We start from the raw sequence: 18,329 nt of genomic DNA, 5'->3' as shown, positions 1-18,329 counted from the left end.
AAGTAAAATGTATGGATAAATCTCCCACTGACACCAAGACATGATTAATGCAAGTCAGAATAGTGTGGTGGACAGATCTGAGGATTGGTCTCTGTGTTTATAAGAATGCCTAGATCAGTGTTTCCCAACTCCGGTCCTCCAGTTCCCCCAACAGCACAACTTGTTGTTGTAGACCAGGACAAAAACACCTGGTTCAACTTGTCAAGGGCTTGATGATTAGTTGACAAGTAGAATCAGGTGTGCTTGTTCAGGGCCTCAACAACAATCTGTACTGTTGGGAGTACTGGAGTTGGCAAACTACTTCCATGCTACTTCCAGTGAGCGCTTGACTGCCGTTGTGTGGTCAGAGCGATCTCTGATCAACGCTACTCCTCGGCCAGAGCGTCCAGTGTGCGCTCTAAACACTCTGAGAGTGAAACACTCCGAATTATGAATGGACAATCTGACAACGCTCTGTATTTACGAACGCTCAGAGCGTCTCTGGCACTCCAGAGTGAATTTATGAACGCACACGTAGAGAGTCATAGCCATAAAGATCATATAATTCAAAACATAACGCTATGGTCATAAGCGATGTGTTACCATAGAGACACAGTTAAGATGACTACACACAATGAGTGAGAAAATGAACGCTCAAACCACGTTATGTTTTACTGTAACAGATTTGTATTGCTTTAATGTTTTTTTCCACCTCAGGAACAGGTAAGCCATGACAGTATAATGCAAATAAAGAAAACACACAAGACCCCTCTGTACATCCTTAGTAGTACATTCACACACTCATTAAGTCCCGTCTGTACACTGAACTCCTCCACACAGCTCCACACAATAATACATTCCATTTCCATTGGTTAACACTGACTGACAGCCGCGGGGTCATGTAGCTTGAAATGTTGAGGACTTAAAAATAAAAAATAAAAACATACCAGCAAATAAAGAATAAATAAGGAGAATAAATAAATCATGTTACTTGTGAGAGGGCCACGGAGGGCCACAGAGGGCCACAGTTTGGACATCGGGGTGACTATAGCTAGACGTAGTAGCTCAAATAAGAGATTTGAAGAATTGTAGACAACATTTTGCCTTCAACACTGATATTCACATGAAATGATATAAAGTAATTGTTTGCATCTCTGCACCTGTTGTATGGTTGTGGTATTCCATTGGTAAGTGCTTGGTATTTCTAAACGGGTTAACAATAGTCTCAACTCCATTCAGTTGCAATGGAGAGGACGAGAGAGAGAATAGAGAAGTTCATATATAATGGTGGCGTTAGTGGTATGTGGGTCTGCATATTTACTGGCAACAGAAGGAACATTTATGAATTCATTCGGCTTAGCGTCACAATTTCCTTGGAAAAAAGCCAAACATGTAGACACCATAGAAGTTATGTGTTTGAATCTTTGGCAAATCATAATGTCGGTATAATGGGTTGCACATTGCTGTTTACATATTGCATTTAAGGTTGACTTCTAAATTAAATGTCCTCATGCTTCCCTTATAAAATCATTTTTTATTTTAAAGAACATTTCATATTTTCATAATGTGGTAAATCCATATTCAAGAACTGACCCTAAAACTGGCAACAACATTTGCCAGGTAACTGATATTATTCGCTGTATTATGGCAGCGCATAAGACAAACTTGAACATTATGTTGGTCTACCACCCGGATGGTTTTGTCCATGCATTTCCCCTGTAAAAATCCTACGCTTTCATCCCATACATGCCTAACCTCAATCTCTGAGAACGCGAAGAAGAAGAAGCATGACGAGCTAGAACAAACATACATGTACTGAGTAATGTACACCATATATATCCAAAAGCCTTTCAAAATCTCCCGACTTTGAAATCATTAGCCAAAATAAGTATTTTTTTTCTCAATCCTTAAGGTAATCTTCTTTATGTAGACTGTACAATATATGAGATATCATGGAGGAACAAAGCAACAAAAATAAATATTTTTTTTTTTAGCTATGTCACCTTTCAATGTAGTATATCTATATACATTTGATATCAATATCATTTTTCCTTAGCTTATGGAAGATGGGTGAGTGGTGTGTGTTTGAGAAGCAGGCATTTACACACAGTGTGACAACCTCTACATTTGTCTAAAGGTATGTAGATGTGATCTGGTAAGAAATGAATTCCCTTTTGATTCAAAATGAAAGATGACCTTGCTTGATACAGTGAAACCCTGCTGCAAGTTGGATCAAGAAAATAAAAATATCGCATCTCACCATCGAGTAACTACTTCAACAAAAGGCTGTCTACATGTTCTTTTTTCTTTTTACGACTCTTTAGTAGAGTCCAAAAATGGTTTATAATATCATGCAGTCTCTAACAAGGCAAACAACCTCTGTTTTCTTGTCTTAGGGTTAAAGTCTTCATAGAACACAGCGTAGAATGGCCGTTTTGGTGATGTTGAACGTAGCTTAGAGGGAGGGGGGTGCAGTTGGACTAAAACATGCAGGACAGTGCCTAGGGCCCAGGGCTTGGACCAGTCCCTGGCGTTTGTTTCCAGTGTGTTGATTAGCAGTGTCTGTGAGCAGCCAACAGGTGAGGATCAGTCTGAGTCAAGCAGGATTGAGTTCAAACGTGGATAATCGGCACCAGCGTGTGGACAGGAGGAGTGACAGCAGTAGATTTACCAGCTACCTTTCCACAGGACAGAGTAATCCATCTCCCACATCTGAAATCAATCAGTGCGCTCCAGGATCGACTGGTCAAGTCTGGACCTAACATAAGCAATGTGTTTTATGAGAAGGTTGATCTGCTCTGTGAAGTTGAGCACAGTTTATTTTTCTCGCTGTTGAGCCCTTTACAACATACAACAGGCCTGGGAAATGTCCACTCCAGGGTTCACAAATGACTTTAGTGGACCAAGCTTAAAGATCGAGCTAACATGCAAAATGTCTTCTTAAATATTCTTTAGTAAGAAGCCACTGAGGCAAACTATTTTTCTGAAGACAGAATAAAGTTCAAGAAGAAAGCATTCTTTCTGTTTTTGTCTGTTTCATTTCAATCAACAGTTCCATTGTAAAAAAAATAAAACAGAAAACCTACAACGCCTTAAACTGACCATCTAATAATGACATACTTGTTCTGAGTGCTACCTTTGGTAAATCAATCCGAAAACCTGATAAATGTCAGTGTCCTTTTCTCCCACTGATACTTAGTTTAGCACACAGCTTCTGCACTTGGAGAAGAAACCTTCTTCCTCCACCAGCTCGAGACACATTATCACTGTCACCACTCCAGCCACAACTTCCTCTGGCGCCATCTTGGATTACCTCCAAGTCCTTCAAACATAAAATCTCCCAGAATAAAACAAAGAGAACATATCTCAACAAAAAGAACAGAAGAAAATAATGAAACACAATCCAAAATTAAGAAAAAAAATGGAAGACCAAAAGAATGGCTGCCGGGGGTTCGTTGGTTTCACCGCCTCATGACTTTGGAGACGAAGTTGACGATGGCTGAAGCAGGCTGGTCGGGGTCCAACTCGGCAAACAGGTGGCTGACGTTGTCCGTTGTGCTTCCTTGTTTACGTGCCACGAAACCAAACAGTCTGAAGTTTAAAGAGAAATAAAAGCCTGGTTTGAATATGTAGGAGATGGTTCATGATTTGATGTAGTTATTTATAGGCCTATGTGGACCATGGGACTTATTTGTCCCATCTAGTTAATGACCTATTCTATGTATAATAGAGTGATTTGAGTTGTGAGACCTACTTTGCCGTTCCACCTCCTTCCTTGCTCCACCTGTGAAGACGAGATGTGACAAATTAATTTTGGAGGAACAATCAACAAACCTTCCTTATGTAGGCTACATTTGCACTATTTTCACTACTTTAGCACAGCAGAAAGATCTGGTCTCAAACACTTACTTCCTGTCCTGGGGGTCAATGTCACAGTAGGTGACAGTGTTGATTGGGTAGTGCCTTCGGAAGAAGACCCTGGGGCAGGAGAAAACTCAGAGTTAGTGTTGTAAATCTCAGAGTTTGTCACCAAGCTAGCTCAATTCAAGTAAAACAGTTTGACATACTAGTGATGAATCAATGATTGAATACCGACAGATTTCTCTGGATCTGACTGTGGGTGTAGGGTGCTCCTGTTTCCATGGTTACTACTCACTTCCTCTGGCTATCCGTGAGGGTGATGCCCTGCGACGACACTTTGAAGTGGACGGTTGTTGCCGCGGGCAACGGGTTGACGGCCACCGTTTCGCTGATTGCTTTGGCGACGGCCTGAGGTCCGGTCAGAGACTCCATGTCCACAGAGCTGATGTAAAGAACATTGCATGCTGGGAGAGAACAAAAAAAAATGGTGCATAATCAGTCACTGTATAAAATGAAGCAGTGAAGGAGTTCAACTACCAACAATTAGTGCAATCATTTGAACATGTTGTGGATAAGTGTTGAGAAACAGATCGAGGCAACAGCTGGCTGTATATTAGTGGCTCCATATCTTTCCTTTCTTCTCCGATCAGAATGCTCACTCCATGCATTTGTCGGTAGGTAGTGCCATGCTATCTCTACCAAAGAGAACAGAACACACGTCCAATCCAGAAGACAATGTTTCAAACCTCACAGCTGCCCTGCATAAGACCTAAAGAACAGCGTTATAGAAACACACTTCACTCGTTTGAGTGACAACCATGACAAGCAAAGATGTGACTAAGGCAGGCATGGTAGGGAGAGGGAAGCTTCTGTGGTGACCATGCAGAGCTGAAATATCAGTCTGGGGAGTGTGGGGACAAGGGGGTTAATAATGCCAAAATAGAACCCAAAAACAAAGTGCAGTATTTACCATGGGCCTCCTCGGGGACTTGTTGCTGTGCTACTGCAACATAACAGGGTATCCGAGCATGAGAGGAGAAACAAAACCACTGTAGTACATGAAAACTATGTATTTGTGTAACTGCATAGTAATTACATAGGTACTACAGTGGTAAAAGTAAAACAGAATTTGGCCGATTATTATTCGATTGTTGTTATATGTATCTACTGTTGTAATAGAAGGCTTGGAATGGATTGATGATCAACTGAAAGAGAATGGGCTGAATAATGCAGGGTGCAGTTTGTCCTCACCTGCTCCTTGTTTCACCAGCTCGGCCACTGTGTCAGTGGGAGTGTCCAGCTCCAGGGCCTCCTCATTGGGATCTTTGCTGGGGATCATCAGCTTGCAGGGCAGGGCCAGAGGAGTCATCGAGTGTTGGTACACCAGGGCAGACAGACATCCTGCACACACACATGATTAGCAAGTGTACTTACTTGCTGGAGGGCTAATGAAGGAGTTCTCTGTTGAATATGCATGTTTAGAACTCACCAAAGTAGGGTTCGTTGGGACAGCCCTTCAGACGCACGCCTTTAGGGCTCGTCTCAATCAGGAAGTGCCTCACCAACTCGCTCGTGATGTCACCAACTGCCAAAAAACAGTAAATACATCCTTTAATCAAAGGTCTCTGATCGAAGGTCCGTTTTTGCACTTTCACTCCTAATGATTAAGGTTGGGATTCGGGTTCGGGTGCTCTGATCCTAGACCTGCGACTAAGATTAAAGATCTACTGTACCTTTCTTGTTGGCCTGGGCGGTGGGAGGTGGGCAGGCCACCTTCATGGCCAGGCCGTAGGCCCCTCTGAAGGAGTGGCTGTCCCTGATGACGAAGGCCCCTGGCTCCCTGTCTCTCAGCAGACTGATGGCCTGCTCTCTGGAGATGTCTGGCTTGTACCAGAACTTAGACGTGTCCTGGACAAACTTCACGTTCAGCCTGATGTCTGGACTCTGGTCTGTAGAAGTAGTGACAATGGTCAAAGCAATGAAATAGGGATGATTCTGAGACTTTCGTCCATCAAAATAAGCACTGATTGACTGTACAGTTTCTGCTGTGCATGATTGAGTATGACCGCTCACTTGGCTACATCTGAATAGATTGAATAGTTATAAAGAACATGGCAGAGACTAGGGCTAGATGCTATTTAGGATTGGACCTCCTCTCTCACCGTAGATGGAGAATTTGGAGAGGTCGGGTAGGGTGTGAGAGGTGGACACACTGGGCGTGCTGCCTCCACTGGGTAAGGTGGGTATGGTGGTCTTCCCATCCAGAGTCCCATACAACAGCCCCCCATTGGGCCTCTCACCACTGGGCATCCGCCTCTTCTCTGGAAGCATCGGCTGGGGCGACACTGGGAAGGAGGGCGTGGGTGGTGCCCCCTGTCTGTCATCGGGCGTAGTGTGGCCACTGGCCATCGGGTGGCGCCCCATCATAGGGCTAGGAGGGATGGTGGCGGTTCTGGAGCCTCTTGAGGGGATCACAGGGCTGCCAGGGACTTGCACCCTGTTTCCATTGGGCGGTGTGGGGTGACGAGCCAGACCCGGGCTGGCCTGGTTAGCCAAGCGGCGCTGGAGGGCGGGGCTTGGTGGGGTGTTGGTGGCCACCGTGCGGTGGAGTGTGTTGGGGCTTCCGGGGACGGTGTGGAGGGGGCCCACGACGCTGACCTGGGATCCCTCAGGAGAGTGGGGGCCGTAGGACGGGACAGGGTTGTGCTGGGCACTCTCCAAGGGGTGGGAGGGGAAGCCGGAGTCAGCCTGAAGCCGAATGGTGGAAGTCATCCTCATGCTGCAGAGAGAGAGAAACACTGAGCTGTAACCTAGGTCTATCTTTATTCCTCTTCTTTCAAGAGTTTCCCCTGGGTTATCCAAACTCTGTGCCCCAGGAACAGTACAGTACTCACCCGTCTGGGCTGTGGATGGGACTACTGGAAGATATAGGATCATTTAGGGGGTGTCCACCATAACCACGGCCGTCTGTAGTGAAAACACACACACATATATTATTATTACACTGTTATTGTCAGGCTAAACAGGGAGTGAAAGGGATGCTGTTATGAGGGGGACCGACAGAAACCTGGCGAGGTCATTCCCAAAACAGTACAAAAAGAAAAGAAACATCCTGAGGGAGACTCAAAGTGGGATTAACACAGATGCAAAGTTGAGAGGTGGAGGCATTAAACAGGCCCACTCAACAGGCTAACAACCAAATATAGATTTGATACCTAACCTACTGTAACCTTACCTCACACCTTAACAAATTCCTTACTTTAACCTGAACTTTTTCTTCAAGTTTCAGAAACTTCTGGGCTGGCCAAAATAATTGGGACGCATTGGGCAGCCAATGAAATTCGAGAAGAGGCAGGACTTAACCACTGATAGCCAATCACAACAGAATGTTTGCGGTTGCAGCCTGTATAGTGGGACTGTGTTATTCCTCTAGAAGCAAACAACAGAAGGTAGAGCAAAACCGAGACGCCATAACAAGATCCTCCTGTCAAAACGAGGGGTTTTCAAACATGGCCGAACACAAAGGATTATGGGTACTCTGTGTGACGGGGATGAGAGGTTGGTGCCACATGTTGCCATAGAAACACCCTTACCTTGCTCCTCATCGCTTACAGATTCACAGTCTGACAGAACAGAAAGAATAAGTAGAAGAAGAAAACAGTCAGTGATTGAGGGAGAGGTGAGAAAAAGAGGAGGAGGAAACCGTTGAAAGAGAAGCAAGAGACCAATGTTTGCAGGTGTGTAGAAGCAATTAGGGGAATAAGAAAACCTAGATGAGAAAAGGTTGTGTGTGTGTTTGCGTTCTGACCTGATCCACTATGTATTGTTTGTGTGTGTGTGTGTGTGTGTGTTCTGACCTGATCCACCATGGAGAATGTTTGCTGGGTGGTGGGGCTTCAGTCCTAAAGCAGAGAGAGGGGTTTTGGCCAAGCCTGGAGGAGAACGGGCTAGAGAGAGCGAGAGAAACAGAGAGAGAGCGAAAGAAACAAAGCGAGAGAGAGCGAGCGAGAGAAACAGAGAGAGAGAAAAACAGAGAGAGAGAGAGAGAAAGAGGGCGAGAGCGAGAAAGAGATAGATAGAAAGCGCGATAGAGGGAGAAAGAAAGAGATAGATAATGAGAGAAAGAGAGAGACCAAACCAAACTGTAAGTGTTTAGCCTACAGAAGATCTGAGCTGATTCATACAGAATACATAGTGTCAGATCCAAACAACCAACAAACTACAACAACAGGACAACCAGAATGGTGAATGGAGACACAGTACAACGTGCCCCGGCCATGCAAGAGTTGGAACATGGCATGCAGAAAGCAAACCAACACAGAATAGTTCACTGAGGGACTGGTGACACGGAGAGGGAACCAATGGCATCCTGAACAGTACATCTAGTAACTACATAGTAGTACTGTATATCCAAGGAGACACAATGACTACATGCCAGGATTGGGATCCAATCCATTTTTTTTATTCAGTCAATTCATGAAGTGAATTGAAATGCCATCAGTTTTCTAGTGGAGGAAAAGAGTTTGGCAGGGTTGGCGTGGTGAACTGGACACAGTAATCTGAAGATTCCATCAGTTTTCCAGTGGAGGAAAAGAGTTTGGCAGGGTTGGCGTGGTGGACTGGACACAGTAATCTGAAGATTCCATCAGTTTTCTAGTGGAGGAAAAGAGTTTGGCAGGGTTGGCGTGGTGGACTGGACACAGTAATCTGAAGATTCCATCAGTTTTCCAGTGGAGGAAAAGAGTTTGGCAGGGTTGGCGTGGTGGACTGGACACAGTAATCTGAAGATTCCATCAGTTTTCCAGTGGAGGAAAAGAGTTTGGCAGGGTTGGCGTGGTGGACTGGACACAGTAATCTGAAAATTCCATGCATCCTCCACTTACCAAAGAATCCCACATCAATTCTTTGTCTGTCTGTTTCAAAGATAGTGCCTCCAGAGAGGGCAGGCAGGGGCCAGAGCAGGGGTAGTGGGGCAGGGTAAAGGGGGTAGATGGAGGGGGGTATCTGGGGGCTCAAAGCGGGTCCTTACTTCAACTACAGTGTAGCGGTGACCACTGCAGGAATAGGGAGCCCTAACTCTGGTTGGTCCCAAATAAGTCCTAAGGCAGTCTGTCTATTGAAATGATCATGTGTCAAGCATTAAGATAAATACAGATAGATACAGTATTTATCTCTATGGTATCTCTACGGTGCCAAGAAGCAATCTACTGTCTAACCTGACATGATTTATAGGTCATAGGTTAAGTGTTGAAACTACAATACATTATTATCTTCTATCTATTCCTGTGTGGCTCAGTTGATAGAGCAAGTAACTTGCCAGGGTTGTGGGTTTGACTCCCACAGAGGAACCGTATGAAAAAGTTAAAAGATGTATACATTCACTACTGTAGGTCGCTCTGGATAAGTGTGCCTGCTAAATGATTCAAATGTCATTTTTCAGTTTTATTCCCAGTCTCTCTCATAATGTCTTTCACAGAGGGAATTAGTATTAGTTTACCATTGAATCATCTCTACAAGAGAAAGAAAGGTGTTATTCAATTCATTTAGGAAACCCACCACCACCGATTAGTCCCAATCAAAACACCAACAATTGAACATTACAGTAACAGCAGTGACTTTCTCTGGCCCTGTCCAAATAATGTCAGAACGCATCGTTCCTCCCTTATAAGAAGGCAGTAAAGAAGGATGCATCTTAAAAGCATTGGAACTGGGCCCCCTTCTACAACCACTTATTGTGCATCACTTTAGGCTTCAACTGCAAGTATGAAAGATACTACATACTTAACGTTTATTGCAGTCGCATAATTATGATTGACGAACTGTGGCAATGGAGTAAGGTCTACTGGCGCCCTCTGTCTGCAGGGAGGTGAACTTACACATGTTGAAGTAAGGGGTCTGAGGTGAGACAGGGAAGGCAGGGGTCAGGGGGTGGGCCTCACCACCACTGCTGAACATAGGACTGACAGCAGCCCGGCCGTCAGCATCATCATCCCCATACGCCTCGCGGTAGCTGTGCATGGGGCCCTGGAAGGAGGGGACACAGCACATACCCAACACACACACACACAGCACACGACATTACACACACCCACCCACAGACACAGAAGGAGCCAGAAAATACACACGGACAAGGACAATACACACAGAGAGGTAATGCAAACAGGCACAGACAGAAAATAACACACAGACACACACACCAACACAAAGTCCACATAGACACAAACACACAGACACACACACACACACACACACACACACACACACACACACACAACAGACATGGTTACTCTCACAGTGAAACAATGAACTATTCAATGAACGGAAGACCATTTTAAACTGATAAAGACTAGAGAGAGAGAGCTTGCTGCCTGTGGCTGGACAGGGGTATGTACTCTACCTCTCTGGGTCTTCCTCCAGGGTTGAGGATGTGGAAGTGTGACGAGTGGACAGGGGAGCGCACCGGCGCCCCTGTGTGGGCTGGAGGGTCCTCGTTGCCACTCTGGTAGTGCCCCTCGCTAGTGGTCCGACGGCGGACGGTCTCCTGAGCCTCCTCCGGCGTCATCCCACGGGAACGCATCCCTGGAACGCCAACAACAGCGTCAGGAATTACCAAAGGCTTTCCTTCAGTTTCAGGAATGTATTTAGGAAGAACGATCACTTTAGTGGGGATCTAAAATATGGATCTGGAAATAAGTTTCAGAGTGTGTCTACACTGTATATTCCAGGTTTCATACATCATTCCAAACTTAAAATAAGTGATTTGCTTATTTTAAGAAGAATGTTGTCACAAGAGAGAGAGGGAGCAAGTGAGAGAGAGGAAGCAAGTGAGAGAGAGAGGGAGAGCAAGTGAGAGAGAGAGGGAGAGCAAGTGAGAGAGAGAGAGAGAGAGAGACTGAGAGAGCGAGAGAGAGAGAGCAAGAGAGAGAGAGAGAGAGAGAGAGAGGGGGGGGGCGCAAGTGTGAGAGAGAGCGAGTGAGAGATAGAGCAAGAGAGGGAGCAAGTGAGAGGGAGAGAGAGCAAGTGAGAGAGAGAGAGCGAGCAAGTGAGAGAGAGCGAGCAAGTAAGAGAGAGAGAGAGAGAGAGAGAGGACAAACCAGAGAAAGAATAAGAGCGATGGAGGTCAGATTGTGGCGTAGTGGAAATGCTTTCGTTGATGCCCTGAATACGAGCGTTGTACTCTGCTCACAGTGGGGGTGGTGGATAGGAGGCAGAGGAGGAGGTGGAGGAGGAAGAGAAGGAGGAGGAAGGAGGTGCAGGGGCAGATGCAATGGCGTGAAGGGTGGTCCAACAGAGCAGAGGAATGGATGGACAGAACAAGAGACAGAAACAGAAAAAGACAGAGAGAAAAAATGAATAAAGGAAAATGAACATTTTATTCTGTGAAGTCATTAAGAAACAGAAGAAAGATGGAAGTTAAAATGAGAGATGACAGAAATTAGAGCAGGGATAGAACCAAAATGTGCATTTTCTGGAATCCCCCAGAAACGGATTAAGAAACACTGCTTCACCTCACATTAGTGTTATGACATGTTTCCTGTTCTGTGTGGACTGCGGGAAGACTAGCTGCTGCTTTCACAACAGCTAATGGGGATCCGAATAAAATACCAAACACCAAGTCAACATCTGCGGTAGAAAGACAATTGCAACAACCAAATAAGCCCACTTGGTGGCATCTGTGAGAACCATACCATACGCTTCCATACGTGGCGGGACATGAATGTGGAAAATGCATGGTAGCTGAGAACTCAACCAGCATGTCTATTCTTACCACCTTAAATCTCATCTCCATGGTGTCCAGCTCTCCCCTCGCTGTAGGACACAGCTCAGAGCTCACCGTAGGTTTTCAGACTATATCTGTCCTGCACAACTAAGAGTTTCTATCTAGCTAGCTCAATGTCATAATGATTCCACCTATTACCAAGGTCAGACAAAGCTGGGGACATGAAACAGTAGCTTCTATTTCCAATATAGAATTAGATATATTAGAGTACATGTAAACAGTAGCTTCTATTTCCAATATAGAATTAGATATATTAGAGTACATGTAAACAGTAGCTTCTATTTACAATATAGAATTAGATATATTAGAGTACATGTAAACAGTAGCTTCTATTTACAATATAGAATTAGATATATTAGAGTACATGTAAACAGTGCACATCACTGAATAAGCCAGTGGTGATAGAATGCCGTTGATATACTGCATTTGACTATAGCTTCTATTTCAGCATATCCGGAACAAAGCGTTATTGTGAATATAGACAGTCAAAACAGTCCCTGCTAACGAATGTTTACAACATATAATTAGATGCAATAGGTATTAGAGTACAATATAGAATTAGATATATCATTCTGCCCCTGAACAAGGCAGTACGGGTGCTGAAGACGTGGATGTGGATTAAGAATTAGATATATCTGATTCAGATGTAAACAGTAGCTTCTATTTACAATATAGAATTAGATATATTAGAGTACATGTAAACAGTGCACATCACTGAATAAGCCAGTGGTGATAGAATGCCGTTGATATACTGCATTTGACTATGACTGTGCTTCTTACAGTTCACAGCAAGTTCCGGAACAAAGCGTTCATTGTGACTCTGCAGCGGTGCCTGTAAGGATGACAGTCAAAACACGGTGCTTTGCAACTGTCCCTGCTAACGAATGTTTGGTAACAGTTATAATTATGATGCAATAGTGGCAGGTAGCCTAGTGGTTAGAGCGGTGGGCCAGTAACCGGAAGGTTGCTGAATCGAATCCCTGAGCTGACAAGGTAAAAATCTGTCATTCTGCCCCTGAACAAGGCAGTTAACCCACTGTTCCCCGGGTGCTGAAGACGTGGATGTGGATTAAGACAGCCCCTCCCCCACACCTCTCTGATTCAGAGGGGTTGGGTTAAATGCGGAAGAAACATTTCAGTTGTACAACTTTCCTAATGCATTATAATACTTGTCATAAGCACATATGACATCATTATAATGTCTTTTTTGCTTTTATGTATTGTGACAGCGAATCCCTCTGCTTTTATGTATTGTGACAGCGAATACCTCTGCTTTTATGTATTGTGACAGCGAATACCTCTGCTTTTATGTATTGTGACAGCGAATCCCTCTGCTTTTATGTATTGTGACAGCGAATACCTCTGCTTTTATGTATTGTGACAGCGAATACCTCTGCTTTTATGTATTGTGACAGCGAATACCTCTGCTTTTATGTATTGTGACAGCGAATACCTCTGCTTTTATGTATTGTGACAGCGAATACCTCTGCTTTTATGTATTGTGACAGCGAATACCTCTGCTTTTATGTATTGTGACAGCGAATACCTCTGCTTTTATGTATTGTGACAGCGAATACCTCTGCTTTTATGTATTGTGACAGCGAATACCTCTGCTTTTATGTATTGTGACAGCGAATACCTCTGCTTTTATGTATTGTGACTTTTATGTATTGTGACAGCGAATACCTCTGCTTTTATGTATTGTGACAGCTGCTTTTAATACCTCTGCTTTTATGTATTGTGACAGCGAATACCTCTGCTTTTATGTATTGTGACAGCGAATACCTCTGCTTTTATGTATTGTGACAGCGAATACCTCTGCTTTTATGTATTGTGACAGCGAATCCCTCTGCTTTTATGTATTGTGACAGCGAATACCTCTGCTTTTATGTATTGTGACAGCGAATACCTCTGCTTTTATGTATTGTGACAGCGAATACCTCTGCTTTTATGTATTGTGACAGCGAATACCTCTGCTTTTATGTATTGTGACAGCGAATACCTCTGCTTTTATGTATTGTGACAGCGAATCCCTCTGCTTTTATGTATTGTGACAGCGAATACCTCTGCTTTTATGTATTGTGACAGCGAATACCTCTGCTTTTATGTATTGTGACAGCGAATACCTCTGCTTTTATGTATTGTGACAGCGAATACCTCTGCTTTTATGTATTGTGACAGCGAATACCTCTGCTTTTATGTATTGTGACAGCGAATACCTCTGCTTTTATGTATTGTGACCTCTGCTTTTATGTATTGTGACAGCGAATACCTCTGCTTTTATGTATTGTGACAGCGAATCCCTCTGCTTTTATGTATTGTGACAGCGAATACCTCTGCTTTTATGTATTGTGACAGCGAATCCCTCTGCTTTTATGTATTGTGACAGCGAATACCTCTGCTTTTATGTATTGTGACAGCGAATACCTCTGCTTTTATGTATTGTGACAGCGAATACCTCTGCTTTTATGTATTGTGACAGCGAATACCTCTGCTTTTATGTATTGTGACAGCGAATACCTCTGCTTTTATGTATTGTGACAGAATACCTCTGCTTTTATGTATTGTGAATACCTCTGCTTTTATGTATTGTGACAGCGAATACCTCTGCTTTTATGTATTGTGACAGCGAAATACCTCTGCTTTTATGTATTGTGCTCTGCTTTTATGTATTGTGACAGCGAATACCTCTGCTTTTATACCGAATACCTCTGCTTTTATGTATTGTGACAGCGAATACCTCTGCTTTTATGTATTGTGACATGTATTGTGACAGCGAATCCCCTCTGCTTTTATGTATTGTGACAGCGAATACCTCTGCTTTTATGTATTGTGACAGCGAATCCCTCTGCTTTTATGTATTGTGACAGCGAATCCCTCTGCTTTTATGTATTGTGACAGCGAATACCTCTGCTTTTATGTATTGTGACAGCGAATACCTCTGCTTTTATGTATTGTGACAGCGAATACCTCTGCTTTTATGTATTGTGACAGCGAATACCTCTGCTTTTATGTATTGTGACAGCGAATACCTCTGCTTTTGAAAATGACATAATGAAACATGAAATATGAAAATGACAGAAAATTGTGAAACTAAACATGGATATTCAATCTAATCCTCAATCCGGTAGTGACTTACCAGCGATGCGTTGAGCCACCAGGCCCTCCAGGTTGAGGTTCTCCTCCTCAGGTTCTGGCTCCTTGAGAAGGGGGGAAGAGTTGGGGAGGGGGGATGAGGAGGTGCTGTAGCCATGATAGGGAGACCCTCCCTTGCGGTCTGGGGAGTGGGACACCACCGTCCCACCTGGGTACGAGTTCAGGGGCTTCATCTGGAGCTGTCCGAAGATGGGGGAGGAGTCAGAGGGGTAGAGGGGGGAACCAGGCCCCTGGGCTGGGTGCATGTGGTAGGGCTCGGGGAGGTGTATGGGAGTGGTGTTTGTATGGGGCTGGTACGAGGCGGACCTCGGGGGGACATACGACAGGGGAGACTCAGCCACAGGACTCTGGATGGGCGACGTTGAAACCCGGCCAGCCGTCGACCTCAGAGGCTGTCCGAAGGCATTGTAGTTAATGTTATAGCCATGGATGGCTGAGTCTGCCTGGTAGGACGGCCTGGCCAGAGATTGGGAGAAGGGGATCTGGGCTGGCCCTCCTACTCTGTTCTCACCAGAGGGAGCGCTGTAGGACTTGGGAACCTGTCCTGTGTGTGGGTCCAGATCCAGCATCAGCATGTCGAGGGCTTCGATAGACTGCTCTATGTCGTGCTGAGAGGCGGTGGGGGGGAAGTGGGGCAGACTGTGGGTGCTCTGTAAGGGAGGACCGAAGGGGTCGTCTGGCAGACTGTACTGGTGCCATGCGCTCAGCCCCCTCTGGACTGCCTCCCTGCTACTGGTGCTCCTCTCAGGGGCCCTGGGCAGCTTGGGGCCTCCAGGCTCGGGGGTCCCGAAGGACTGGGAACGCTGCATACTCCCGTTCTGGTAACTGTTAGGAGAGTACTCCTCCTCCTGGGGCGAACTGGAGTCCATGATCCGCTCCTGTGCCGACGTAGAAGTCCGTACCCGGTGCACCGGCATCTCCCGTAGCTTCTCTAGGTATGGCCCGTTGTTCTGCCTGTTGATGGGTATCTGTGATTGGTAGTACAGCTCTGCGGGCGTGGCCTGGCCCTCCAATGACGAGAGTGTTCCCAGACTGTCCACGCTGTTACCCTCCTGATTGATGTGCAGCTCCTCGTCCAAGATGTCCGTCTCGCGCTCTTCGGCGGAGGGGGCTGCAATGAGCCGGGTATGCCCGCTGACGTGCACCTGGGCTGGGACAAGGTGGCGTACTCCCCCCCCGGGGCTGGTGGAGGTAGCCAGGTAGGCCTGGCGGTGGAGCATGGGGGCCTCAAGGCCACTCAGAAGCTGGTCCAACTCTCTCTTCTCCTGGGGACTGAGAGGGGGATGACTGGGCGTGTTGTGGTTCTGGTTGGTGTTCACCGCTCCATGCAGCAACAGACTGTGGTCATCGGTGCGATCGGTTTTGACGGATGCTGTCGAGTTCCCAGAGTCGCTGCTGACCGAGAGGGCGTGGTCGACTGCGGGCAGGGAGGCGTGGCCCACTACCGGGAGGGTGCGGTCAGAACTTGGGAGGGTGTGGTTAGGGTGTTGGGGGGTGTGGTCTGCGTTGGTTAGGGGGTGGTCGAGGACGGGAAGGCCGTTGATTGTGACCACTCCATCGAGGGACTCTTTCTTTGTGACTCGGGCATACAGGCTGCCGTCGAGGGGGCCTTGGGTGTGAACAACGTCTGAAAGAGAGAAGAAGAATACATGCTATTAGAAGGTGCACAAACAAAGAGGCGAAACTAACACATTTCTGATTTTGAAAACTCCTCACAAATGACCCAACATCACAGTGACTTTCAGACCACAGGGACTTGTGCCTGACTCCTAACTGTTTCCTGAGACTGGACCACGACAGCTAGTCCCCCATGGAAAAGAGAATTCACTCCATCCTCCAAAGAGACACAACTTAATGGAAGCTTAAGTCAACACAGCATATTTTTTATCTAATACAGTAGTGTTGAGTGCATATATGTATCGTATATGTATCATATATGTATCGTTTAGCTCAAGGTACTAAACGATATCATAACCTCCATCGATAAAAGACAGTACTGTGCAGCCGTCTTCATCGACCTGGCCAAGGCTTTCGACTCTGGCAATCACCATATTCTTATCGGCAGACTCAGTAGCCTCGGTTTTTCTAATGACTGCCTTGCCTGGTTCACCAACTACTTTGCAGACAGAGTTCAGTGTGTCAAATCGGAGGGCATGTTGTCCGGTCCTCTGGCAGTCTCTATGGGGTGCCACAGGGTTCAATTCTCGGGCTGACTCTTTTCTCTGTGTATATCAATGATGTTGCTCTTGCAATCGCTCTTGGCGATTCCCTGATCCACCTCTACGCAGACGACACCATTCTGTATACTTCTGTCCCTTCCTTGGACACTGTGCTATCTAACCTCCAAACGAGCTTCAATGCCATACAACACTCTTTCCGTGGCCTCCAACTGCTCTTAAACGCTAGTAAAACCAAATGCATGCTTTTCAACCGATCGCTGCCTGCACCCGCATGCCCGACTAGCATCACCGCCCTGGATGGTTCCGACCTAGAAAATGTGGACATCTATAAGTACCTAGGTGTCTGGCTAGACTGTAAACTCTCCTTCCAGACTCATATCAAACATCTCCAATCTAAAATCAAATCTAGAGTCGGCTTTCTATTCCACAACAAAGCCTCCTTCACTCAAGCCGCCAAACTTACCCTAGTAAAACTGACTATCCTACCGATCCTCGACTTCGGCGATGTCATCTACAAAATAGCTTCCAATACTCTACTCAGCAAACTGGATGCAGTTTATCACAGTGCCATCCGTTTTGTTACTAAAGCACCTTATACCACCCACCACTGCGACCTGTCTGCTCTAGTTGGCTGGCCCTCGCTACATATTCGTCGCCAGACCCACTGGCTCCAGGTCATCTACAAGTCCATGCTAGGTAAAGCTCCGCCTTATCTCAGTTCACTGGTCACGATGGCAACACCCACCCGTAGCACGCGCTCCAGCAGGTGTATCTCACTGATCATCCCTAAAGCCAACACCTCATTTGGCCGCCTTTCGTTCCAGTACTCTGCTGCCTGTGACTGGAACGAATTGCAAAAATCGCTGAAGTTGGAGACTTTTATCTCCCTCACCAACTTTAAACATCTGCTATCTGAGCAGCTAACCGATCACTGCAGCTGTACATAGTCCATCGGTAAATAGCCCACCCATTTTATCTACCTCATCCCCATACTGTTTTTATTTATTTACTTTTCTGCTCTTTTGCACACCAGTATTTCTACCTGCACATGACCATCTGATCATTTATCACTCCAGTGTTAATCTGCTAAATTGTAATTATTTGTCTACCTCCTCATGCCTTTTGCACACAATGTATATAGACTCTTTAAAAAAAAATTCTACTGTGTTATTGACTTGTTTATTGTTTTCTCCATGTGGTGTAACTCTGTGTTGTTGTCTGTTCACACTGCTATGCTTTATCTTGGCCAGGTCGCAGTTGTAAATGAGAACTTGTTCTCAACTAGCCTACCTGGTTAAATAAAGGTGAAATAAAAATAAATAAAAAATATACATACACATCCAGGCCGTTCAGCCCTAAACACATGGAGCCTC

At 45.5% G+C, this 18,329-nt stretch overlaps 1 protein-coding gene and 1 long non-coding RNA gene across 6 annotated transcripts in view; both read right to left on the bottom strand.

Annotated features, from left to right (window-relative positions):
* Positions 1–646: 646 nt before the first annotated feature.
* LOC112235956 (tensin) overlaps positions 647–18,329 on the bottom strand; it is a 209,470-nt gene continuing 191,787 nt past the window's right edge. For 3 of the 5 annotated variants that reach the window (XM_042296716.1, XM_042296719.1, XM_042296718.1), the window contains 16 exons: positions 14,760–16,403; positions 10,935–11,018; positions 10,238–10,419; positions 9,717–9,864; positions 7,698–7,787; positions 7,434–7,463; positions 6,735–6,807; positions 6,003–6,619; positions 5,574–5,789; positions 5,330–5,425; positions 5,092–5,241; positions 4,811–4,843; positions 4,136–4,304; positions 3,889–3,957; positions 3,734–3,763; positions 647–3,570 (listed from right to left, as the gene is read on the bottom strand). In XM_042296716.1, coding sequence (XP_042152650.1) covers positions 3,441–3,570; positions 3,734–3,763; positions 3,889–3,957; positions 4,136–4,304; positions 4,811–4,843; positions 5,092–5,241; positions 5,330–5,425; positions 5,574–5,789; positions 6,003–6,619; positions 6,735–6,807; positions 7,434–7,463; positions 7,698–7,787; positions 9,717–9,864; positions 10,238–10,419; positions 10,935–11,018; positions 14,760–16,403 — 3,761 coding nt within the window. In that variant the 3' untranslated portion in view covers positions 647–3,440. The remainder of the gene's footprint in view (positions 3,571–3,733; positions 3,764–3,888; positions 3,958–4,135; positions 4,305–4,810; positions 4,844–5,091; positions 5,242–5,329; positions 5,426–5,573; positions 5,790–6,002; positions 6,620–6,734; positions 6,808–7,433; positions 7,464–7,697; positions 7,788–9,716; positions 9,865–10,237; positions 10,420–10,934; positions 11,019–14,759; positions 16,404–18,329) is intronic. The other 2 variants (XM_042296717.1, XM_042296720.1) reach the window with 2 other exon arrangements.
* Positions 13,442–14,157, bottom strand: LOC121839219. The gene is made up of 2 exons (XR_006078748.1): positions 13,915–14,157; positions 13,442–13,861 (listed from the first exon to the last, which is right to left on the bottom strand). It is a non-coding gene; the product is annotated as an uncharacterized LOC121839219 (long non-coding RNA).

The sequence above is a fragment of the Oncorhynchus tshawytscha genome, linkage group LG14 (assembly GCF_018296145.1).
Source record: "Oncorhynchus tshawytscha isolate Ot180627B linkage group LG14, Otsh_v2.0, whole genome shotgun sequence".
In the NCBI taxonomy this organism is placed as follows: Eukaryota; Metazoa; Chordata; class Actinopteri; order Salmoniformes; family Salmonidae; genus Oncorhynchus; species Oncorhynchus tshawytscha.
Note: the sequence above shows the minus strand (reverse complement) of the source record. Positions and strands in the feature narration are given on the sequence as shown.